This window comes from Eschrichtius robustus, chromosome 20, assembly GCF_028021215.1.
Source record: "Eschrichtius robustus isolate mEscRob2 chromosome 20, mEscRob2.pri, whole genome shotgun sequence".
Lineage (NCBI taxonomy): Eukaryota > Metazoa > Chordata > Mammalia > Artiodactyla > Eschrichtiidae > Eschrichtius > Eschrichtius robustus.
In genome coordinates, this window is record NC_090843.1 from 20,739,161 (window position 1) to 20,764,261 (window position 25,101).

The 25,101-nt window shown below is 52.4% G+C and overlaps 1 protein-coding gene across 1 annotated transcript; it reads right to left on the reverse strand.

The window, feature by feature from the left end:
• Window positions 1-633: 633 nt before the first annotated feature.
• RAB5C (RAB5C, member RAS oncogene family) lies at window positions 634-22,949 on the reverse strand. Its single transcript, XM_068530856.1, has 6 exons — window positions 22,835-22,949; window positions 5,002-5,254; window positions 3,373-3,524; window positions 3,045-3,167; window positions 2,094-2,187; window positions 634-1,554 (listed from the first exon to the last, which is right to left on the reverse strand). Exons 2-6 carry the CDS (start codon window positions 5,165-5,167, stop codon window positions 1,439-1,441), a joined length of 651 nt encoding a protein of 216 aa, XP_068386957.1. The 5' UTR covers window positions 5,168-5,254; window positions 22,835-22,949; the 3' UTR covers window positions 634-1,438.
• Between the last annotated feature and the right edge of the window lie 2,152 nt (window positions 22,950-25,101).

Sequence of the window (25,101 nt, forward strand, 5' to 3'; positions counted from 1 at the left end):
TGGGGGGAGAGTGGGCAGTGTTGTTTTACTCAGCTCAGCTCACTGCTTGGACCAGCAGCCCCAGCAGGGAGCAGCAGAGGGCCAAAAGGGCCCCAGCATCACTTGACTCCAGAACCAGCAGAGGGCCCCCCAGAGACTAGGGAGCAGACGGCTTGGCCCCAGTGTGGGGCCGCCGTCTTGGCCTTATGACCAGTCCAAGGTTCCAGAGGTCGTCGGTGTTCCTTCCTCTTCAGAGAAGAGGGTGAGAGGACCCCGTCTCTCACGAGCCTAGTACAGACTAATCAAAAAACCCCAAAGAGGTTGTTTCTGGTGTTCGGAGACCAACTATTTTCAAATACAGACTGCACATACCCCAATATAATCTGGAGGGGCTGGGGGAGAGGCAAACGCCAACACCCTCAACTTCAACCTTGGTGAGATTCAGCCCCAGCTCACTCTTAGCCCACTCCACCCAGTTAGAGCTGGTAACAGCTGGCCTCTTTCTCTTGGTTACCATGACCACCAACATCCCCTCACTTTAAACTTTTTGTTTAACAAGATTTAGAGGTTCATTTTAAATTAACTTCAAGTAAGCTAGAGAGGCTACGGTCTGATAAACTCTGCCAGAGAAAGACAAGGAAGACAAGCGGGAGGTCGATCGATCGGCTGACTATATTGACAAGATACTGATTGGTTACATGTTGAAGAAAACATACAATACAAAATACAGAAAAAGTTGGTTCCATCCCCTCCCACTACCCCCCTTACCCCCCCACCCCCAAATACTCATCATTGTGATTTGGTCAGAACAGGGCTCAGAGCCAGAGGTCAGGGTGACCAAGGACGAGGGGGAAGGGGGCTGTGGGCAATGGGTTCGTGGCTGTCACAATAATGCTGTGGTAATGCTGTGGGTTCTCTCCCAGCTGTGAGTCAGGGGGTGGGGAGGGGATGCTGCAGCCTGATGACAGCCAGCTGAGGGAAGAGCTGCCTCCCCCTTCCCTGGCCCCTAGGGCCTGCCCCATCACCCAGAACGAAGCGCACTCCAAACACAGTAAGGATATGGATGCTCTTGCTGAGCCCGCTAATCAGCAAGAGGGAAAGAAGGGTAACTGCTCCAACCCCCGCCTCCCCATACACCAGGGTGGGGGGAACAGGGGCACGTGGCTACTACCGGCAAAGGAAGAGTGGGAGAGCAGTAGAAAGGGCAGAGTGGGAAGAGCAGATCATATATATTAAAAAAGTGACTTAAGACTTAAAATTGAATTAGTATTTGTACAGAAAGGTGCAGGTGGAATAACTCACTCCGGCCTATGATCAAAATGATATGGAGAAACCATGGTGGGCCCCTCCCCCTGCCCCCCCAGTGGTGGCCCGAGTCGGTAAGTGCGATTGGTTAGAGTGGATTCCAGTCGGGTCGTCGAGGCGGAGGAGGTGGGGGCAGTGGGCAGGTAAGGGGGGCTCAGTTGCTGCAGCACTGGCTCCGGCTGGCAGGGTTGTTCTCCTGGAGGTCCACTCCTCGGTTCCGGCCCGGAGCACAAGCTGTATTCTGGGGCTCGTTCTTGGGAAGCTTCTTAGCTGTTTGGGAGACGAGGGGGAAGATAGGTGTTTGTGGGGGGGGGAACCCTAGTACTCTCCCAAGTCCACTTGGGTACCACCCAATCAGTGATAACCAACATCCTGATGGATGTGTGTTCTATGTGCCAAGTACATTTTGGGTCTTTCAGGAAACTGAGGCAAAGAGGGGTTAAATAACTTGCCCAGGACCACAGAGTTAGTAAGTGGTAGAGTGAGGATTCAAACCCACACAGGATGACTCTAGAGCCAAATGAGCCCCCCCAAAAATCCTAAGAAGTGGGTAGGGGGCTGGTGATGTACAGCTTTAGGTGGGTGGTACGCTGCAGGGTCAGGAAGTGAAGTGGTGAGACTTTGGCCCAGGCTTTAGAAACTTCTGGAGTGAGCTATCTATATCTGAGAGTCAGATGAAAAAGAAAACAATTTTATCAAAGTATCAAAAATGGTAAAAGATCTGTCGGTGAAGGGACCCCACAGACCTACTATAGAACAGCAGGCAAGCAACACACCCTGGTTGCGGGAGGGGAGCCGAGGCAACTTACCTATTGCCATGAAAATTTCATTCACGTTCATCGCAGTCTTTGCTGATGTCTCCATAAACAGCAAACTGTTGTCCTCTGCATAGGCTTGTGCTTCCTGATTTGGATGGAGGTGAGAAAGTGGGTGGGAGGGAAACACTGACAGTTGGCAGGGGCTGAGGCCCAGGATAAAAATCTTCCCTGATCACAGTGTCTTCCACACAACAGAGACAACACAGGGGTTTTCAGGCCTAAGGCGCCCCTGCTCTGAGTTCCCCACTTCACATACAGCACCTCTCAGCTCACACACGTCGGCAGAAGTTTGACTCAGGTCTCCATAGGCCCATTCTGCCTTCTTGCTCTTCAAAATCACTAGGCTAGGAAATATTTCTAGAAAGCTATCTTACAAATACACTTGCACATTTGGACAAAAGTATGTGGATGTCGACTATGGCACTATTTCCAGTCTTTTGCAATTACACGCAACCTAGAAGTCCATCGGGTGGGGAGGGGTAAAAAAGTTAAGCATATAGTATGTAAAGAAAGGGATTCATACGCTTGTGCATGTTTCCAGAAAGACAAGAAACTGCGAGGAACTTGGGGGAAGGGAGATTGAGTTTCTAGGGTCAGAGACCCAAATTACATCCTGTATACCTTCTCGTGCAGTTTAAAATCTCCTATGTGCACATATTACCCGAAAAAGTCTGTCTTTTTCACCGTTTCGTTAAAAAGCCAGCTCATAGAAAAAATTAGCTGAAGCTTCTGCTATCCACATGCACACACACCCCACCACCACTGACAGAGAAGGCGGAGTGGTGGACGGCATCCCCTTTAGGCCCAGGCTCGAGCCGTGAGGGGACAGCAAACAGAAGCTCCCCTGCTGCCGCCCAGCGCAGCCCTTCACGAAGCCCGAGCGGCCTGGGGAAGCCGAGTGGAGCTGGCTCGTCCTCCCCCCGAGCCTGGTCCGTCCCCCACCTGGAACTCCACGGCCCTCTTGCTGGCCAGGTCGGCCTTGTTGCCCGCGAGCGCGATGACGATGTTGGGGCTGGCCTGCCTCTGCAACTCCTTCACCCAGTTCTTGGCCCGTGCAAACGTATCCTGGGGAGACAGGGCCAGAGCGTCAACAGGACGGAGCAGGCATTCTGCCCAGGGCTGTTCACTGGAGAAGCTGGCGCTGGCAGAGCCGAGGTGTCTAAGATGTCACCACCCTGAAGATTCTGGCGAGACACCCCCAAACACCAGAGGAAATGTGCCCACCCCCCATTCAGGAACAAAGGGTCGAGAAGCAAGGGAAAATCTTTACTGTGTTGGTGATGTCGTAGACCACGATGGCAGCCTGGGCCCCCCGATAGTACATGGGGGCCAGGCTGTGATACCGCTCCTGTCCAGCTGTGTCCCAGATCTCAAACTTGACTGTTGTGTCGTCCAAGCAGACGGTCTGCGTGAGGAAGGCCGCTGGAAGAGGGAGGGCAGTGTTGCCAGGTGCAGAGGGGCCGAGGAGACACCCTCACGTATCTGCACTGTGCCATCCAGGCTCTGGCACTTAGAAACCCGAAGACCCCCAACCCGGCGGCCAGAGGAGCCGAGCAAGGCAGGCGGAGCGGGCGCTTCTGTGAGTCGAGGGGGCTGGGGGTTGCACTGGCTTTACAGACCCAGCCAGGCAAGAGTGGGAGGAGAAGGGAAGCCTGCTTGTACTTCAGCCATTTCAGGAGCCCTCTCTGAAGGACAGCGGCAAGGGGCAGGAAAGGGAAAGTCTAGGAGAAACCTGGCTCCAAGCACAAAAGGGTGGGCCCACGCTGCTCCTCCTCCTCCTCCCTCCGCTCAGAGAACAGGCCTAGTCCCTCCGTCTGCTCCAGCCCAGGGGCACCGCTGGCCTTCGGTGTCCTGAGGACACTCACACACGCTCAGCCACGCTGGGGAAGACTGAAGTACACGCCGTGCTACTGCCAGGCGGGGGCTGGGTGGCCGGCTTCCCACCGCCCCTGCCACCTCCAGGCACGCTGGCTAGCCGCCACCCTCGGCTTTGCCCTCGACTTTATTCCTGATTGGCTGGACCTTCAGGGAACGCAGTGACCCCATCTCTGGCCTGAGGAGGCAGGGGAACACACGGCACTTGTGCACGTGCTTCAAAGGAGTCCCGCAGCTGGGACTGGCAGGTGGGAGTCCCAGCAGAGGATCCCGACGGCTCTGTGCAGGAAGCCCGCTCTCCGTGTCAGCCCTCCCCCCTCCTCCCCCCCCCGAGGGGCCTGGGGCACCGCCTCACTTCCCCTCTCCAGCTCCTGACTCGAGTGCTGAGGAGGCAGCAGAAGACTGCTGACACGGTCTATTTTGTTTCCAGCTGCCTGGAAACCTCCTACCAACCAAGAGGGTAGAAAAAGGATGACTCAAGCCCAAGGTCGGCCCCAGCCCCTCGGGGTGTGTACTGGCACTGAGGCAGGAGGCTGAGTCCAGACCCTCACGTGCTAAATGCTGACCACTGGGAAATCAATGACGGGCTCTGAGATCAAGAAGGGGTAAAGGGCAGCTTCAGAAACACCAGCCCACTCACGAGGCCATTTCCCCGTTCTGGAACGTGGGGGAGGCCGGGGTAGATGCACTGCCTGGCAGGGGTAAGAAGAACCCTCAGAGAGGCAGACGCAGCCTCTCCCTCCCCAGGCCAGTGGAAGGGTATACCCGGGGCCACACAAAGAAATCAAGAGGTAGAACCAGGAGAGGAAGGCAGTTTTCGACTCTCAGCTAATTCCCCACTAGATGCTTGTTGGGACTCTGACATGGAGACCAGCTGCTGGGTTTGATTCCAGGGCCCAGATGAGGTGAGGTGCTGCTGTCCCAGGCATGCTTAGCCTCTGGGCAGTCAGCTTCCCTTCTCCTCAACGCCAAGGCATCTCTTCGACTTCCCTGAGGCCACCCCCTCTCCCTCGGGCCCACTCACCTCCAATTGTGCTCTCCTGGTACTCGTGGAATTGACCCTTGACAAAGCGGAGGACGAGGCTGGATTTGCCCACTGCGGACTCCCCCAGCAGGACCAGCTTAAACTGACAGATCTTGTTCCCAGCAGCTGGTCCGTTGGGTCGTGCTGCACCTCCCCGACCCGCCATGGCCCGTCCCGCTGCAGTGGTGCCGGTGAGCGTGGGGGCGGGGGCCAGCGCTGTACAAAGAGGCACTTAGTGGGGAGGGGCCTCCAACTGCAAGGGAGAAATCCGAAGTGCAGGGTTAGGCCAAAGACTGCCACCCAGTGAGCCCTTCCTAAACCACAGGTCACTGCCCTGCCCTGATGACCTGGCTGACTGCCTCCCCTCTCCCTAACCCCCTGCCCGGCTTCTCCGCAAGTTAGGACACGAGCCCTAACTAGGCTGTACCACACATCTCCTGGCCCTACGGCCGTCCGACAGTAAAGGGAAAAGTGGTCTCCCAACTCTAGGCTCACAGTTCTGAGCAAACACACTGACTTCCCATCCCCAGATATGTACATTCACATACAAATAAACACCCACAGGAGAGGAATGGGCATATGCCAGCCTGGTGACAGTTAACAGGCAACACAGGGTACCAAAAAATGGCTCAGGAGACGCTAGGATCTAGCTCAACAAACAGTGGACCTGCAGTCTGGTAGCTCAGATCACAGCCTGCCTCTGTGCAAAGCCAGAGTGGGTGGTGAGGCCAACCAGGGAACGGGGAGTCCCGCTGGGAAGCTCCTCAGACAAGGTGCTCGGCCAACCTCGTGGGCACTCAGGGACCAGGGCCTGGCCAGGTGCAAGTCGTTATCAAAAGAGCCGTTTTGTCCTGCCATCTCCGGTCTCAGTGTGAGGCTGGAATCAAAGCCTTATTTCACTCCCTCATCCTGAGCCTCTTCCCTCCAGCTCTCTCATTTTTGATGGGCCAGAAGTCTCACACACATTAAAAAACCAAACACACACAAAACCAAACACACACCACAGCCAGCGAGCTCTGCTGGCAGTCAGAACAGCTGCCAAATTTCCCTTTTAAATAGAGACCTCAGTTCCATTCTCCACTGGCAGAGGCAGGGCTGAGGGAGGACGAGGGGGAGGTGTGGGAGGGCGGAGACAAACACGGGTACCGAGACCAAGACCTGCACACCCGGCAGCTGGTGTTCCTGCACTGACATCTTAGTCACTCAGTCAGTGGTACCTTCGGAGGCGCCAACTTTTTTTTTTTAAGTTTTGGAACTGCTAAGGATGAGGAGGCTATCTCCAGAAGCCTCTAGAAGACTTATACTAAAAGGTATCAGAACGTACACAGAATGTTTGACAAACGAGCACTGTGAGTAGGTACTGTGTCCTAAACACGTTGTGCGGCATTTGAACCTAAGCTGAGAAGAAAAGGTTTGGATGAGACTGCCCTGCGCAGAATAGAGTCTATGCAGGAAGGGTCTTCGGAGCAAGACAGCCCTGACCTGCCCCTGAGCGCGGGGAGCGCGTTCCCGGACAGTCAAAGGACGGGGTGTGAATGAAGAGGGGAACGTTTGTGGGAAGCAATGGTCTGTGCTCATGCGAGAAGCAGGCACAGAGGGCTTGCTTTGTGCAACCTCAAATCGTTTCTCCACGTCCGAGTTCTCCCAGCAACTCATTTAAAAAGTGAGCTTCAGGAAGAGTGATTCACTAACCAGGAACAACAGTTTCCTTTCTGGACGTCACTAAAGGAAAAGAGGTTTGAAGCGGGGGCCACCTATTCCCCAAGAGTACAAGGAAGCAAGCATGGGGGGAGGGTGGAATCTCAATTAGTGACAAGAAATGCCAGTTTTGAAATATTTTATAGTTTAAGATGCTTTCTCTTTTCACCCTGGTCAATGATGTTGGCAAGATTCTACACCATGGCCCTTGAGGTGAGGTCTGTGCTTTTGGCTTCTTTGCTGCCTTCCTCTCTATGTTCTGGACAAACAGGGAATTCAAAGAGCGCTCACCAAATGAAATGATTTTCAGAGACAGCTAACATTTACTGAACAACTGCACAACCATTACCTCCTTTAAGCTTTAAAACCATCTCCCATTTTTCAGATAAACAGCCTGCGCTCAGGTGTTAAATGCCCTGCTCAAGGCCACCCAGCACATGGTGACAGAGCCTGGACGCCAGCCATCCTCCCGGCTGTAGGAAGAACGGTGGAGGCAACGCCCACCCTCTGTGTTTGGTTTCGGGCTGCTGGGTGAATGAGACTCTTTTTGTGGCAGCAGCTTTGCTGGCCCAGCAAGGGCTGGCTCTGGCTGACAGTCACAGTGATCTTGTAGTCCCTGTGTATTCCTGCCACCAGTGGGAGGAGTTGCCCAGGGCCAGGCCAGGCCACAGCAATGATGGGAAACCACGATGGAATTACAGGTTGGTTATTACCACGAATCCACGTGACACATAATCTTGGCCGGGCAACAGAGTGTGGCTGGGACACTGGAGAAGGAGGTATGAATGAGTGGGGTGAGGGGAACAGAGGTGAAGACTCTGATTCCAAGAAAACCAAAGCAGCTGGGGCTGAGGGCCACTGGGGTAGGAGGTAACCAGCATCTACAAGTCAAGAAAAACAGAGGTAACATCTAAGTCTCGTCCCTATCAAACCAGTGGGTTTCCATACCTGCCCAGACAGAATCTGATTTTTTAAACAAGCCAGAAGAGACAAATAACTTTCATGCAGCGGTTCTCAACCCTGTCTGCACAACAAAATCACCTGTGCAGCCAGCCCCCGGAGATCCGATGAAGGTTTGGAGAAGGGCCTGTGTCTGCATTTCTTAAGCGCTGTTAGGTGCTCCGCCTGGCGCAAACTGCCTGGTGACATGTTCTGCCTGGATGCTGGTCCTGCCTTCCACAGATACCTGAGCAGGCACACACAGCATTTTTTTTATGGCCTGTTGCCTCGTGGTTTTCCTGGACCCACTTAGTGATCACGTGAGCAGAGGTCTTGAACCTTCCCAGACAATAAAGCACAGAGGAAGTTGATTCTGCCATGAAGGGCACATGGAGACATGGAGGTGCCTCAGACAGGCAAAGGCCACACTCAGAGCCCCAGGAAGCCCTATGTCCTCCCCTCCCAAGACTGGGAAATCAGAGACGGAGCCCCTAGCAGGTGGTAAAGGTGAATTCACTGAGCTTGCCTGCTGTCTGGGGGAGGCAAGCCCACTGTTGGAATCTTTCCTCCTGAACCAGCAGCTAGAATTACCCACAGGTGCAGTCAAATGATGGAATTATAATAACCCAAAATGGCACAGTAAAAGTCTTCGTTTTTTTTTTTAATAATTTTTTGTTCTTGGCCATACCACGTGGCTTGCAGGGATCTTTGTTCCCCGACCAGGGATCGAACCCGTGACCCCTGCATTGGGAGCACGGAGCCTTAACCACTGGACCGCCAGGGAAGTCCCCAGTAAAAGCCTTCTTTCAGACCAAAATCCAATTCCCTTTAAGAGCTAAAGCTGTGGTCAAAGTTCCTTATAAGATACAGAATAGGCAAAAAATATATATATATTTTTAAAAACCAGTTTCTCCAGCACCAGGAAAAACACATGAGTGGGATGAATTTCCTCCCGGATATTTTCATGAAGCTGCTGAAATGGGTAGAGCAGCACCTCGAGGGCCCCTCCTTGCCATGACCCCCTCCGCCACGCTCCAAATCAGAAACCTGGTTTCTTCAGAGGCCACGAGAACAAGCACCACTCCCAACCTCACGTCTTCACGGGAAACGGGAGAGAATTCGAGGACGGGGGCATCCTACACCTTTCCCCACGGGGCACACGAAAGGGCAGAAGGGATCAGAGCTCCTAAACACTCTGGCCCGTGAACAGGCATAATGGGCACACACCCAGCCCATCCTGGGGCCAAGGGGGGAGAGAAAGAGGAAAGAAGAGCAGGACGCTGCTCTTCCTTGCTCTGGACACTGTAGGTCAGTGGGTTTCAAACTTTTTTCATCAGAATCACCCGGGGCGTTTAGAGAATAAGCCTGACCAACTGAATCTAGAATCTCTAGAGGTGCAGCCCAGAAATCAATGTTTTTGAAACAAGTTCCCCAGGAATTCCCTGGTGGTCCAGTGGTTAGGACTGGAAGCTTTCACTGCTGAGGGCCCGGGTTCAATCCCTGGTCAGGGAACTAAGATCCCACAAGCCGTGCAGCGCGGCCAAAAAAAATAAAATAATAAAATAAAATAATCCCCAAGTGATTCTAGGAGGCTGATTTAAGCCCAAGAGCTGCAGTTGACACAGGAAGGAGGGAGGAATGTGAGAAACAGAAAGGCACCCCCAGATGGGTACCGTGGACAATCCAGGTGGATGAGGCTGGGGACGGAGACGGGTTCTTGGCTTTATTCAACACCTGAAGCCTTCTCCAAGATGCGACATGCTGCTGGAATGTCGCCCCTCCCCCCAGCCTCCACTCGAAATGTTCACCTTTCTCTTCTCTAATCCATGAAGTCACCCACTTCATACTCTTTGTCCTTCTGGTAAAGAGTGAGCAATTCCAGCTGGTGGGTGTCTCTCGTGCTTCCTGTTTGCTTCGGAGACTTCCTCTAGCTGAAGAGTCCCGGCACAGCTTGGATAGTAAGCAGATTAACAAAACCAACCAGATTTCGTTTTGGCCAGAGGCTGGTCTGCTCTAGACTTGCTCACTCAAGGTTAGCCTGGGGCCGCCTGGGACCAGGACAGGGAGAGGAGGGGGAGGGCGTGGTGCTGAGAGCCCAGCAAGCCTGCCCAGGGCCCCTGGAGGCGGTTCTGGCCAGTGGCTCCTCAGCTACACTTTACTCTGGATAAAAGCATTCCTGAATGTTTAACACCCTGAGAGTTCGGCAAGAGGACATCAGAAGCAACCTGTTAGCTTAAAGAGAATAAATGAACAAATCAGGGGACACAGGAGAGGTAATTAGGTTCAAAAGCTAAGGTGGAAGACATTAAAACGCTCAGAACGGCAGGGGAGATGATTTACCCATAGACTCAAGAACACAGCTCGTCCTCAAAGGGGAAAACCACCACTACTGGCACCCAGGACCACAGGGCAGACTCACAGCAGGACTACGCAGGCTTCGAGCTGGTTGCAGAGACAGAGGAAAGAAGAATCTGAAGCAACACAAGCCAAGAGCCCCATGAGGTCCCCACGTTCCTTCCTAGCACAACTAGCAGTCAGGACTTGGGAGGCTGAACTGGGTTTGGTTAAAGCCTGGCTCCACCGTTTATTAGTTGAGTGACCTTGGCCAAGGCAGATGAGTGACCGCTGTCAGCTTCAGTCCCTTATCTATAAAATGGTATGTACTTAATACCAATCACACAGAGTTGTTAAATGAAACAACACATAGCGTGCATGGTACAGTACCCCCCTGAAGATGAGGTTCTAACGAACGGCATGGTTCTTATACTACTAAGAGCCTAACTAAGTAGCTTTGACTCACTGGTTGTCAAAGCGCAAAACTCCTCTTCATAATTACAGAGAAGGAGATGGAGGTGAGGTGAGGTGAGGTGACCTGCCCAGGGTCACAGCCAGGTGGTGGCAGAGCCCGAGCCCAGGACTCATAACTCCAGCAAGGCTCCACCATCAGAGATAGAAAACCCAAGAATATTAATAACGTCATCACATCCACTAAGAATAATGAGGCCACCACCTTCCGTCTATGCTTTAATAAAATATGGCTTTTAACTATGGGAAAAGGAGTTTGTATCAAATTTAAAAAACACGCTGCTGGATGGAAAAGTTCTATATCTTGACTTGGGAAGTAGATACATGGATGTCTACAAATGTAAAAATGCACTTAAGATTTGTAAGCTTCGGGACTTCCCTGGTGGCACAGTGGTTAAGAATCCACCTGCCAATGCAGGGGACACGGGTTCGAGCCCTGGTCCGGGAAGATCCCACATGCCACGGGGCAACTAAGCCCGTGAGCCACAACTACTGAGGCTGCACTCTAGAGCCTGCGAGCCACAACTACTGAAGCCTGCGCGTGCCTAGAGCCCGTGCTACACAACAAGAGAAGCCACTGCAGTGAGTAGCCCGCGTACCACAAGGAAGAGTAGCCCCCGCTCACCACAACTAGAGAAAGCCTGCACGCAGCAACAAAGACCCAACGCAGCCAAAAATAAATAAATACATTTATTAAAAAAAAAAAAAGATTTGTAAGCTTCACTGTATGTAAGTTACATGTCAATAAAAAGGTTAAAAATGCTGCTGGTATAGAATTTTGCATACAGCAATGAAAAATTAAAGCTTAGATATATAATACCAATCTAGCTCCCCTGTACATAAAATATTTTCTGTCTCAGTATAAAAAAATTCAGAGTAAAGACTGTGAAAAAGGGGCTTCCCTGGGTGGCACAGTGGTTAAGAATCCACCTGCCAATGCAGGGGACACGGGTTCGAGCCCTGGTCCGGGAAGATCCCACATGCCGTGGAGCAACTAAGCCCGTGCACCACAACTACTGAAGCCTGCGCTCTAGAGCCCGCGAACCACAACTACTGACCCCGTGTGCCGCAACCACTGAAGCCCGCGCGCCTAGAGCCTGTGCTCCGCAACAAGAGAAGCCACCGCAATGAGAAGCCCGTGCACCGCAAGAGTAGCCCCCGCTCACCGCAACTAGAGAAAGCCCATGTGCACCAACGAAGAACCAACGCAATCATTAAAAAAAAAAAAAAGACTATGAAAAAGATGATGTCTGAATTAGAAGAGGACCAAGAGAGAACAAAGACACCCAAACAAATAAGGCGCAAGATAGCAGGATTCAGCATAAACAAATGTGCCTGCTGCATACATATTAAGAATATATTTATTGTTTGTACTTAACTGTGAGCTAAAGAATTTTAAAGTTATTTAAAGCTTCATGATAGTAAAAAGAGAAGCCGACGCTTAAGTCTTTTCAGCAGGGAGAAAGAGCTTATGATGATGTGATGCTCTGCACTCCCCAACCAGTCCAGAGTGTATCTGCAGAGGGAAAAGGGGTTTAGGGGTGGAATCAAAGAGAGGGGTGTCTTCCCGTGTGACCAGGACTATGGAATTGCCACACAGAGAGCCTGTGTCTCACCTGGAGCGTGTCACAGAAGAAGCTGGGCCCTGGAAGCCAGAAGCTTAACAGTGCAGGTTGAGACTTGGGGAGAACGCTGACGGGATGTGTCGGGCCAGGGCTGTAGCCTCTTCCCACCAGTAAGTAGGGGGCTTAGGGGAGACGGCAGCAGGAGGGGAAGGGTATGCTGCCTTTACAGAGCCACAGCAAGACAACTCCCTTTCCAGGGGGAAGGGAGGGAAATCATCCCAGAGGGGGACTGAGAGTGAGAGGGGCCCCCTACCGCTGGGGCAGGCCCTTAAATCTGCCCCAGCCCGCCCAACTCCCTTAACTGGGAGAAGTTTCACTTCACTCCCCTTTCAACAGTAAGACTCTACTGGGGCTGAGTGCCTAGACTCCTGCACCACAGTGACGCCTGTGAGCATGGAGTCCACGAACTCCACCAACACCTGCAAAAGGGGCCAGTGTGCAGGGGCACCAAGAGGCTTAAACCCTGGATACACATGACCGAGTGGTCCTTGCCCGGTGTCCAGGCTGAACCTGGAGCTGTGCCAGGAGCAGCCAAGACAGAGCACAGCTGCTCCTGCAGCCCTCTCCCTTGTCGGGAAGACCGGCTGTGTCGCTCAGCATAGATGCCAGGCCGAGTTGGGTGGAAGCCACTCTTGAGGACAGACCCCCAGCCTCCGGGGGCCCTGCCCCAGCAAGAGCACCAAGAAATCCTTCTCCGATTTCCAAGCTGCTTTCTCAGCTCTCAACCACAGACGGGCTCCCTGGAGAGGCAGAGAAGCAGAGTCAGCGCTAACTTTCAGGCCCAGGATGAAAACCTCCAGTCCCTCTCTTCCTGTGCCCACGGGGAGGAAGGCTGCTGGGGGGCAGGGGCTTATCTACAGGGATCTGCTGACACAGCCTGGCCGGTGTGGCCGCCCGTACCATCTGTGGAAGGGCCCCGGGATTCAGGGGCAGCTCTAGGGTTCTCATTCACCGGCCCCGCTGGCCACAGAGGAGCCTGGCGCTTGGGTGGCGGGGTCATGGGGAAAGCCAGCCAGACAGCGGTCTGCCTACAGCTGCACCAGGCAAGGCTCGTGCTGCCTACTGATTCGAAGAGGCACCGGGGGGCTCTCGGCCCTACGAGTGCTACTCCTAAGAGCCTATCTCCCTAAGAGGGCCTGGCCTCCGGCTCAGCACACCTCAGCCAGCAAGGCTGTGGCAGACTCTCCGGCCCCATGCAGGGCAGCTCTCTAAGAAGCCTCAAGCAAAAGCCCAATTTGAAGTTTGGCACTTTCGGTGGCACAAACCCACACACGCATCCAGCTACAGGGTACGGGGTACGGGGTGCGGGGGGAATGGGACCAAGGCTGTGTGGTGGCTCACCTCCCCCCCACCGCCCCAGCTCGTCACCTGCTGATGCCAGGGAGAACACAGAGAGAGCTGGACAAGGCTCAGCTTCTTCCCTGGCCACAACCTATACCTGCCATGGCCCCAGGACGCAGCACAGGTCATGTGGAAGCCAGTCAGGACGGCTGTAGGAGACCAGCTGACCCACAAGCCTCACGATTACTCTGTTTGGGCTGTTTATGCTCATGCAGTTACTATTTCCTCAGACGGTGCTAACCAGGATCTCAACAATACAGGGCCCGTCGATCCCTCTGTCTTGGGAAGGTCTCTGCAGGGGCCAGGAGTACCAGCCTGGACAGCTGCTGCTTCTGCTGCTGCCCCAGGCCCAGAAAGACTCCAAGAACCTCTGCTTGAAAGTCAGCATCATCAGCAACACCTGTTTATCGAGCTGCTCACATCAACAACTGACACCTCTCACAAACCCTTCCTGTCTTTACAAAAAAAAAAAAAAAGTCAGTTTAAGTTACCGCCCTCTTTGTTTTGCCCTCAGCTCCTAAACACAGAGCAGAGGGCAGAGGTCATGCGTCAGAGGCAAGCAGGGGAAAAAGAGAATCAGGTATCAGATCTAGCAAAACCAAATTCCTCCTGCTCAGACACCACACACGCTATGGTCAGAGGCTGCCCAACTAACAAGAAACAAGGTCAAAGTTCCTGCTGTGGGACCTGAGGGATGATGGCTGCTCTCAGGAGCCCGGGTGCCAAAGAACAATATTTTAGGCTGATGTTTTCTTTCTCAAATTTTTTTTTTTTTCTTTCTTAAATTTTTGTTGAACAAAATGTAGAAGGGTGAAGTGAAGAAATCAGGCAATGAATGGGTCTCAACAGGTTTCGATGAATGAATCACACTTCTACTTCATAGCCCCAAATTTTCATGACTGTTGTGGGTGGCAAGAGGTTGAAGAACTTGGGGGCTTGAGGGTTGGGAATGAGAAAGTGAGAGAAACTAAGGGCATGTTGCAGATGAAACGATCATGCTACAAAATTCTCAAAGGCAGACTATGGGTTTCCCTTTAACAGCACATAACATCAAACCTGACACACAGTGGGTGTTCACAAATGTGGTGAACCGAGCCTGCGATGTAGGTACAGCCCGGTTAGGTCTGGCAAGTGAACGGGGCAGCTGAAGCCTTCAATACACATCCATCCGCCAGACGGTTTGGATCCCCTAACAGAGCCATAGCCCAGTGGAGGAGACACCTCGCCACCCCAGACAGGACCTCTTAGGTTCCTTCTACACAGGGGTGAAGAGCACGAGTGCTGGAGTCAAACTTCAGTTCAAGTCCTGGAGCCACCACCTCCTAGGGTGACTCTGTGTTGTGTCACTAAACCCATCTCCTCCCGTGTAAAATAGAGAGATTAGCACCACCCATCTCCCAGGGCTGCTGGGTAAAGGATGCACTGAAGACTCTCAGCAAAGGGCCTCGTTCAGAGCAAGATCTCGATAAATAAATGTTCGCGGCGGGGAAGTCCCTATGAAGTGGATTCCTCGAATACACGTTCAAACACTATTTATTCACGTATTGCTTTTGCTTCCAGTTTCCCTGAATCCCATTCCTCAGTGCCCCTCATTTGGAAAGAATGCTGAATAGGACAACAGCTCTAGTCTGAATATTTTTGTCCCTCTCCCAAATGCCTATGTGGAAATCCTAATCCCCACTGTGATGGTATTTGGAGGTGGGGCCTTTGGGAGGTGAGGCCATGAGGGCAGAGCCCTCATGATTGGAATTAGTGCCCTTTTAAAAGAGAATCTCAGAGTGCCCTTGCCCCTTTCATCATGTGAGGACACAGCAAGAAGTCGGCAATCTGCAACCCGGAAGAGGGCGGGCCCCCTGATCTTGGACTTCCAGCCTCCAGAACTGTGAGAAATAAATTTCCTTGTTTATAAGCCACCCAGTCTGTTGTAATTTTGTATAGCAGCCCAAACAGACTAAGACAACAACTTTCACCAGTGCCCTAGAAAAAGGAGCAGCTCACAGCTGACGTCCTATGTCCTGTCAACAACCATAACCTTGTATTCTCTGGAGACTGGCTTCCAAAGCCACAAGAATGGAGGGTGGGGATGACCACCACCAACCAAAAAAATCAACAATGAGTTAAAGCCCCTAACCAGGCAAATCAAGAACTCTTTTAAAAAAAAAAAAAAAAAAAAAAAAGCCCTACAACACAAAACATCTTAAAGCCCAAATGCCGTTCCTTCCATTTCAAAGCCTCTTTCAGGAAAGGGAAGAAGGAGTTCAGTGGTGGAGAGGGGGAGGGGACAGGACTAGGACAGCTGACAAAGACACCAGAGTTCCTTTTAAAAAACAAGGCTGCAAATGCTAGAGGTTTGGAAATTGGTGTCATTAATCACCACAGCCTTCAGAGCAGCTCGGAGAGCAATTTGATGACTAGGAGAGCAGCCAGGGTTAGAGAGGCCACCCACGCCCTCCCCCATGCCGGGGATGCTTCTGACAGAGCCACCTGAAGGGGACACACACGGAGCTATGAATAGAAGGCAAGAGGCTTGTAAACCAACTCCTGTTAAGATCCCAAGTTAGTGTTTCCAGCAGGGCTCAAGTTACACATCTTCATAAGGATGACAGTACAACGGAAGGATTTAAGCTATTCAATGATTCAGGATCACAGCTCAAAGTGACAGCCTGCCCTGAGCCTGCCTGGAGCCACAAACCCTGCATGAACCCTCCCAAAGGGGAGGTCCGTTTTTGAATGGCAGCAAAAGAACGCTGGCCCAGACCACATGGACTCGCCTACCAGACCTGGAAGGTTTAGCTGGAGAACTTAGCACCTGAAATACTGAACGATTATGTACCTCACCTTCCCAACTGGATAGTAAACTCCAGAGTAAATACCAAATCCGACCATTTTTGGATCAGTCAAAAAGCATTAGGCAGGGGTAGGAGAAGTATGCAGAAGCAACCGCCTGCCATTGGGGTCCGCTCCCAGGAGTCTCCAGGGGTGGATTTCCCAGGCGCAGCTCCACCTCACCTACCTCTGGAGGCTTCGGTGACTACAACTAACCATCAAGAGGAGAAATAACGTAACTCCAACCACAAAACTCCATATCAACGTAACTGAGAGGAAGCGTTTACTAAAAAGGGAGTGGCCTTGGAGAGCCAGCTGATTCTAGGACCAGGGCAGGAAATACACAAGGTAAGCCTGGAGCATCTTGTAGCGCCAAAAAGTAAGGAAGTGCTAACAAAAATGAAAACGGAAAAACCCCAAGATGATGAGGGTAGGTCAAAGGGAGATGAAAGAGCTCCCAATGACTGAAGCTGGAACAATTTGAACAATAAAATGAAGTAGTACTGGATTATAAACCAAAGTGTAAAATAAATGCCCACGAGTTCATAGTGACATAAATAATTGAATAAATAAATGGGGGAGGATAGACAAATCTTTCGTGTACAAGAACTCCAAGTAATTCATGTAGATACCCTGCCCTGGAGGACAGGAGCGTAACTCCCCACCCCTCAAGCGTGGGCTGCACAGAGGGACTGCCTTCCAGGGAGGACAGCACAAAAAGGGGGAGGGGAGACAGCGGAGAAGCCTGACAAACATCGCCTCAGGACTTCCCTGGTGGCGCAGTGGTTAAGAATCCATCTGCCAATGCCGGGGACACGGGTTCGAGCCCTGGTCGGGGAAGATCCCACATACCGCGGGGCAACTAAGCACGCGTGCCACAACTACTGAAGCTCACGCGCCTAGAGCCCGTGCTCCGTAACAAGAGAAGCCACCGCATTGAGAAGCCCACACACCGCAATGAAGACCCAGCGCAGTCAAAAAAAAAAAAAAAAAAAATCGCCTCCGCCGGGTGACCAAAGCTGACGCTGACAGTGGTAAGTCACGCTGATTGTACACACCCTTGATATGATGTGGTGAGAATGGCACTTTACCTCTGAGGTCTTCCTCCCACAAACCCATAGCCCCAGTGTAACCATGAGAAAAACATTAGACAAATCCCAATTGAGAAACACGCTATGAAATATCTGACCAATATTCCTCAAAACTCTCCAGGTCATCAACATCAAGGAGAGCCTAAGAAACTGTCACAGCCAAGAGGAGCCTAAGGAGACATGACTAAAGGTAAGACTAACTGAAGGTAACGTGGTGTCCTGGATGGGATCCTGGAACGGACAAAGGACGCTAGATAAAAACTAAGGAAATGTGTGGGGCTTCCCTGGTGGCGCAGTGGTTGGGAATCTGCCTGCTAGTGCAGGGGACACGGGTTCGAGCCCTGGTCTGGGAAGATCCCACATGCCGCGGAGCAACTAGGCCCGTGAGCCACAACTACTGAGCCTGCGCATCTGGAGCCTGTGCTCCGCAACGAGAGGGGCCACGATAGTGAGAGGCCCGCGCACCGCGATGAAGAGCGGCCCCTGCTTGCCACAACTAGAGAAAGCCCTTGCACAGAAACGAAGACCCAACACAGCCAAAAATAAATTAATTAATTAATTAAAAAAAAAGAATCAATGTCTGATCATTGTTTTAAAAAAAAAACAAAAAACTAAGGAAATGTGAATAAAGTATGGACTTTAGTTAATAATAATGTATCATAACTGGCTCATTAATTGCAACAAATGTACAATGTAATGTAAGATGTTAATCACAGTGGAAACCAGGTGTGGAGGTTTGGGAGAAAACTCTACTACCTTTGCAATTTTTCTGCTGGCACCCCTTTCTTAGGCCCACCCTTATTCAAGAATGAGCCTTGTGCAGATATGCAAAGGAGCACCCAGGGACCACAGCTGAGTTCACTTCCGTAGACCCTTGCCCAGCCCTGACCTGGGGTCGGTGCTGCCTCACCACACACGGCTGCGGGGGCACACTGACCAGGTACATGTATGCTGGAAGGTGGTCAGCAGACCATGGATGGCCAAAGCCATGCTGCCTTTCCTGATGAAACTGTGCCTGACACAGAGCTCTACCCTCTGGAAATTTAGTTTGTGACCTGTCTCCACCCCCTATATCGTCTGTACTGTAGCGTTCATCCTGTTTACCTGTCCGCTCTCTAATCTATGAGCAACTCTGAGGAGGATGGACGAAGAAATGGCTCGGGCTTTGGGATCGGAGGGACGTGAGCGTGAATCTCAGGTTCACCACATCTGCGTTGTGTGTGTTAGAGGAAACGGGCGGGCGTTTGCTTCAAGGGGAGGTTTGAATGTCTGCCCTTTCCTTGGACAACCACAGCCTACCATGCTGGGTGTCACGGTGGGACTGGACACAGAGATAAAACAGGACACGATCGGTGCCCCCACAGGGCTCACACACTAGACAAGAAGGCAGACAAGGAGCAACGAGAGGAAAGCACAGGGAAGAGAAGAGCCCTCAGCCTCCTTCAAGGGAGGGGAGGCTTCACAGAGGAAGTGATGTTCCCACTGCGCTTTGAGAGGAAAGCTGGGAGATGCTGCTCGCAGGCAGGAGGTGGAGAAGGGCCTTCCACGCAAAGGGAAGAGCACACAGTGAGCCCAGAGACAGGGTGAGGAGGGATCCGAGCACAGACTTTCTCCCCCTGCTCTGCCACCCACTACGGAGTCCCCACCATAACCTGGCGACTGAACGCAGTACCTTCCTCCTGGGGCTGTTGTGAGGATCAAAAGAGAGTGCCTGGCACATCGGAAGCAAAACTCAAAAAGTTTAGCTTTTATTTGGATTATTGTTCCTATATACAAGAGATGGGGATGTTTACTCTGAAAAGTAATCCTTTACAGAACCAAGCTATTAATGCAGAGAACTCCTTAAGAAATATTCCAATTCTCCCCTGCCAAGGCTCTTGAAACCACTATTACCTGGGTTGGGGGACATCCTAGTTTACAAAGTCTACCTGAATCGGTGTTTCTCAAATGGCCCCAACAAAAGTATCCCGACTCAAGTTGGGGGAGAGAAAATGCAAACTTCCAGGAATCTGGGAATCGAACCCAAAGCAGCCTGCTGCAATCAAAATATTGTCCTCAAGTTTCCTGTTTTAGCTTAAATACATGCAAACTTTGCATTCCAATCTATAACAGATCCAGGATTGTTTTGGTATAAAAATGTTGAAAACTGAATAAGACTGAAGTGCCTAGAAGATGCAAAGATCTGTGGCTCTGAGTATCCACTGGGTCTGAGAACCCCAGTGGGAGGAGCACAGTCATGGTCTTAGCGTTCTCTTCAGTAAAATGGGAATAGAACCCACAACAATTCCGTTCACCATCTATGGAACAAGACAGTATGGGAACCACCCATCATAGCACTGAGCATCACAGTGAAAACTGGTAGAAATGTTGAATCAGAATCCTAGGGATGAATTATGATGTACCTTCAAAACTCCATGGACCTTGTGATTATCTATCCTGTGCCAGGGAATGGACTAGCTTTACCCTTTGTTTCTAATTCAGCAAGATATTTTGTATCTCCATTTCACTGGAAGAAAGAGAGGCTCAGAGAGGTCAAGTAACAAGCCCAAGGCCACGCAACTGGTAAATGAGGGAGTCCAGATGACAACTCAGGCCTGGTTGACTCTAAGGCTCTCGTGCCTTCCACCCCACCACACCGCCTCTCTGTTTACCAGGCGAGGGTTAGAAGAAGAAGGGTCTTTCTAAGACGTACTTGGTTGGTGGGGCTGAATTTAAATTTCTGACCTTACTCTGTGTTTCCATGTAAATCCTAGTGAAAGCAGCACCTGGTAGACAGCCACGTTCTTCCCACTGCAAGCAGCAGGCAGCCCCAGAGGAGAATCGCGGGGGCTAAGCAGAGGCCAGCTCCACCAGTTCTCTGTGCCCTCCACCCTGCCCAGAGGGACCCCTGAGTCCACTCACTTTTACTTTCATTTTCTAGCCATCTTGACTTTCAGGTTCCCAAGAAATTAATGGCATGCAGATGTGAGCAAACTCTCAGGCCCTGAAGAGTACTGACTTGGGACTCATAACTGCCATGGTCCCCAGAGGCAGAGGAGAAAGAAGACAGGAGGGTGGGGTAGGGCTGGGGAAGAATACCGGAAGCAGAGGAGGAGTGCCACTGATGAGGAGGCTAAAGAATCTGCACCTGGGCCACTGCTTGCTCACCCGCATGTCCATTCCTTCCACAAACAGACCAAAGGAGGACCCGCTATTAGGGAAGATGAGGCACATCTAATCCCAAGACCCAGCTCTACCATTTTCTAACTGTGTGATCTAAGACAAACTACTTAAATTCCTTCAGCAGCATCTCTAAAGTGGAGATACAATTCCCACAATCTCCCAGGAACACATGTGAGGAACACATGTGAAAAGAACTTGGCAACTTTAGACTGATTTACAAAAATTAGTTGTTACCACCCTTCTATAGTATAAAGGCAGAAAAAGACCCACTGGTTGTAAGAGGCAAGCAGGAGAGGAAGGGCATCAGAGGGGAGGGGCTTCTGTCCCACACACAGCCCTCCCTCTCTGCCAAGCAGTGTCAGATCTCTGCTTGGACTCTATAATCTGTGGATGCCAGAAGTGGCCACCTAACCACTCAGGGCACTGGTGCCTTCCTGTCTCTCTGAAAGGGATAGCTTCTCCTTCAAAAGCCTGCTTTAGAATCACAGCTGGGAGATCAAGTCCAGACAAAGAAGGTCCCCTCGGACGGCTGGCCAGCCTCATCCTGGGACTCCCAAAGAGTTCCAGAAACTACAGCCCACTACTGAGGAGGTAAGTTTGGTCAGAGACCAATGGCCGGTGAGTAGGGGCACAGACTGACCAGATTAGACAAACTAGGTTGGCCATAGAAGTCTCCAACAACCCTCCAAAGAAGTCCAGAGAGAGAGAGCTTGTGATTCGACTGCTGACTCTAACAAGAAACTTTTTTTGTTGTTCCATAAAAAATGAAAGGAGTGCATCCCAGGTCTAGCTCAAAAGTTTGTAGGAGTCAGACACTGGTGATTGTCCAGAAGAGGTCAAAAAGATCTCAAGACGAAACAACTTTAAGTAGCATCCAAGGGCAGTAAAGATGGCCCAGAACACTGAAGAGCTACAGAAATTCCCAAAGATAGCATGGTCTTCCCTCCCTTCCTCCACTGTAGATAGCAAGGGTCAGTCATGGCCTCAGAGTCAGGCTGCTCTCATTAAGGTGCAGTCTCTGGCCTGTACTTTGGCCACGTAACAGAGAACCTCCCAGCTTGGTCTGAGACAGCAGCCATTTCACACACCTAAGTCCCAAGCAAGGGACAAGGATCAGATGTCAGTACGGGCTGTCTCTCAGAAAAGGTGGGGGCAAACAGCACTTTGTGGCATGTGTGGGAATTCCTTGGGCTACAAAAATTAGCACATTGAGGACCCAGAGGTGCGACTGTGATATCAAGTTAATCCTCTGCAATCTACACCTTACTTGATCAAGCCCAGAAGGGAATGGAGAGAGACCCTAGGACTAAAAGTGGTGTGACCTGTTGATCAGGGAGGTGAGCGTGTGTGTTTAGGGTGGGAAAGAGATAGCCCAGGACTCTTCAGTTCCAGACTCCTTATTTTTGGTCTTTTTCCTCTTCTCTAAGGACCAACAGACAGCAGTCCCAAGAGGAGCAGTCCCTCTGAGGCAGCCTGGAACCACTCACGGGCTCTGGGAGGACAGGGCTGAGACTCCAGCAAGGCGGGAGGAGGAGGGGAGAGAGATGATAATGAATGGGCAGATCCACCCTGATCTATGTGATCTGTAGCTAGGATTGAGCAAACCTCAGCTAAATTGTTCAGAGGCAGGAAGAGCCAGAGATACACTCAGAGAACGACACAACACAACCAGAGGACAGGGCTGGGGGCTCAGGGGGCAAGGCACGGAGAAGACAGCTCATTCCTAAAGAGTGACCCAGACTTTAAACTCTGCTGAGATCCTGGGTGGCTCTCTGGCTTGAGGAAAGAGAGGAAGTTAAGGAGTTGTGGGAGCGGTCTCAGCCAGGACCCCCCCACCCCACCCCGCCCCAGCCCCAGGAAATCAAGATAAAATTCCTCTAGGGCTGGAGCGACAACTGTTTTTGTGGGACGGGACGGGACGGGACGGGACGGGACGGGACGGGACGGGGCGGGGGGGGGGGCGGGCTGGGGACAAGAGAGGCGACAGACAACACTCCTGGCTACCTCTGAAAGAGAAGGGGGACAAGCTCCTTCACACTTGACAAAGATTCCTCCAATTCTGGGAGCAGAGGGAGAGGAACTTAGGGTCTCTCCCTCCCACAACCGGACCGGGACAGGCCAGAGGACAGCCATAGGGGTTTCCCAAGGCTCACGAAGGGCAGGGAAGGGAAGGAAAGAAGAGCTCCCCCCCGCTTTGGCTCGACGCCTGGGGAGCCCCTTAAGAGGGGGCTACGGGTCGGGGGAGGGGTCAGTATCCCCCTAAGCCAGGGTTAGGCGGGAGGAAGGGCTGCCCCGGAGAGGCTTCAACACGAACGAGACACTGGGTCCCAGGACAGGCACACTCACGGCGGCTCCGGGGCGGCGGCGTTACTTGGGGCCGGGGCTCGGACAGGCTCCGCTCCTCTCCCCCCGGCGGTGTCCCAGGCTCCGGCCTCCACTTCCGCCTTTCAGCCGCTCCGGATCCGGATCTCCACCTCCGACCCGCCCCTCAATACTCCCAGGCGACTGACAGGGCGGAGAGACCAATGGGAGGCACTCTTGGCCGACTCTCAGGCGGTCCCGGCGCGGGGTGCGGGAGAGGCGGGAGAGCGCGCGCGAAGGACGGCGGGACTTGTAGTTCGCAGCGTTGGGAGGAGCCGGTGGCCGCCTGGGACTTAGGCTTAGGGTGGAGCCGGCGGCCGGCTAGGCGGAGCCCGGCCGGGAACTCTTTAAGGCCAGGCCTGCCGACTGCGTCATCGCGGATTCCAGGCACCCCGAGGGGAGGCGTTTGGCGGAGCGTTGCAAGAGTGCAGAAGGCTGTGTGTGCAGAATTGGGAAAGGAAAAACATGGTGTGAATGAATATGCACGTAAGGCCGCGTGGACCAGCACTAAGCACTCGCTAACGCGGAGAAGCCCCTGTCCAAGCTTTCGGGCCAAGTCAGTTCTGGGAGCCCGACTGTTGGGGACATTCTGAGATGAGAAAGATGATGGAAGCGCTATAGAAAGGGCTCTCTGGAGGCTACTGGGTGGGATCACAGGGAGAGCTCTTGCTACTGCCCAGCCGTAAACCGGGACCCTCCGCCATTGGCTCAACCCCAACCTCCGCCCCTGCCCCTGCCTCTCTCCATCCCCAAACAGAACCGGCTCTTGTCTCTAATGCCAAATACTGAGCCAGACCACTTCTGCCTTGTCGCTCCCCATACATCCATAAATGCAGATTGGAACCACTTCTGTTTGTCCCCACTTTGCCCTTCCTATGGATCAGGACTATTTCTATTTTTTCTGCTCCCCTCAGTATGGATTAGGACCACTTCTGCTTCTGCCCGCCCCCGACCCCCCAACACAGACCAGCATCTCCTCTGCTTCTGCATCCCACCCCCAGGGACACTACTCGGAACCTGTATGGAATCAAAGCTCTCCCTATAGACAGCTGTGGGCCTCGTTGCTATGACACCAGCCAACACCCATCATACTCTGGAGCCTGAGCTGGAGAATCGACCTGGCAACCTGTCTGGGACAACCTGCCACAAAGCTGCCCATATCTGGTCACCAGGGTGCCTCTAACATCCATAATACCCACCCCTGCAGTGATCATCAGAGAAGTGAAAGCTAAGAAAGAAGAGAGACCTTAGGAGAGCAAAGGGGATGGGGCAGAGCGGAATTCCTAGCAGGTTCTTGGCTGGTGACAAGGGCTTCCTCCAGACCCTGCTGTACCTAGCTTGCAACAGGTAGAGGATCGGTTAATGCAGGATTGGTGGGGAGTCCCATGGGCCACCTTTCCAGGACTGGAGGTGGACCTGAGTCAGGGCCCTTCCCACATACCGTGTCTGAATCTGTGGCTTTGACCAGGTTGGGGGGAGGGTGGGTGTAATGGGCCCATAGTGACTCATTAAGGTTTCTGCCTCATCTCTGGGGCCTCTGGTGGCGTGAACATGGTGCCAAGTGGATTGATTGGTTGGCACCTTTGCCCTCCTAGAGACAGCAACAGGGCCCTGGGGTACTGTGGGGGAGTGACTATCGTGTAGGTTCCTCCAAAGCCCTGGGGCTATCAGACCAACCTCCAGAAACAGCCAGAGCCAAAAACTACAAAAATAAAGAGTTTATTTCCTATCCAAAAGTGAGCCCAGGGTGTTGGGTGGTAAAGGAGAGCTGGAGACCGGGGTGAATTTTCAAGAAGTCAGGGCCCTGAGTGAGACCATATTGGAAGGGGGAGAACAGGCGTGGCTGAGGTCTGGGGGTGGGGGAGGGGGAGGAGTGCTGCTGGGACTGTTTCAAGTTGCTGGCAGCAGAAGAGACCACTTTCAGTGTCGGCCTGCAGAGAGACAGAAACAAAGATGTTGACAGGCCCAGGCCCAGGGGTAGAAATAGACACTACTGGGCCCAAAAGGCACCCACTGGGGTAAAGGAACCTGGGAGCACACTCTAAGGCAGGGATTGCAAACTGAGATACCCATAGAGACCAGATAAAGAATTCAAATGAGGGAAGCTAGCTGGGTGTCAGGAGATGATCAAGGAATGTGGGGACTGCAAAGAAGTGGAGAGTGCAGGTCTCATCCAAAGAGGACAGTGGCCACCCAACACCAGCTGATTATTGCCAGGTGCGGCGTTGGCCCAGGGTCGCCAGATCTCCCGA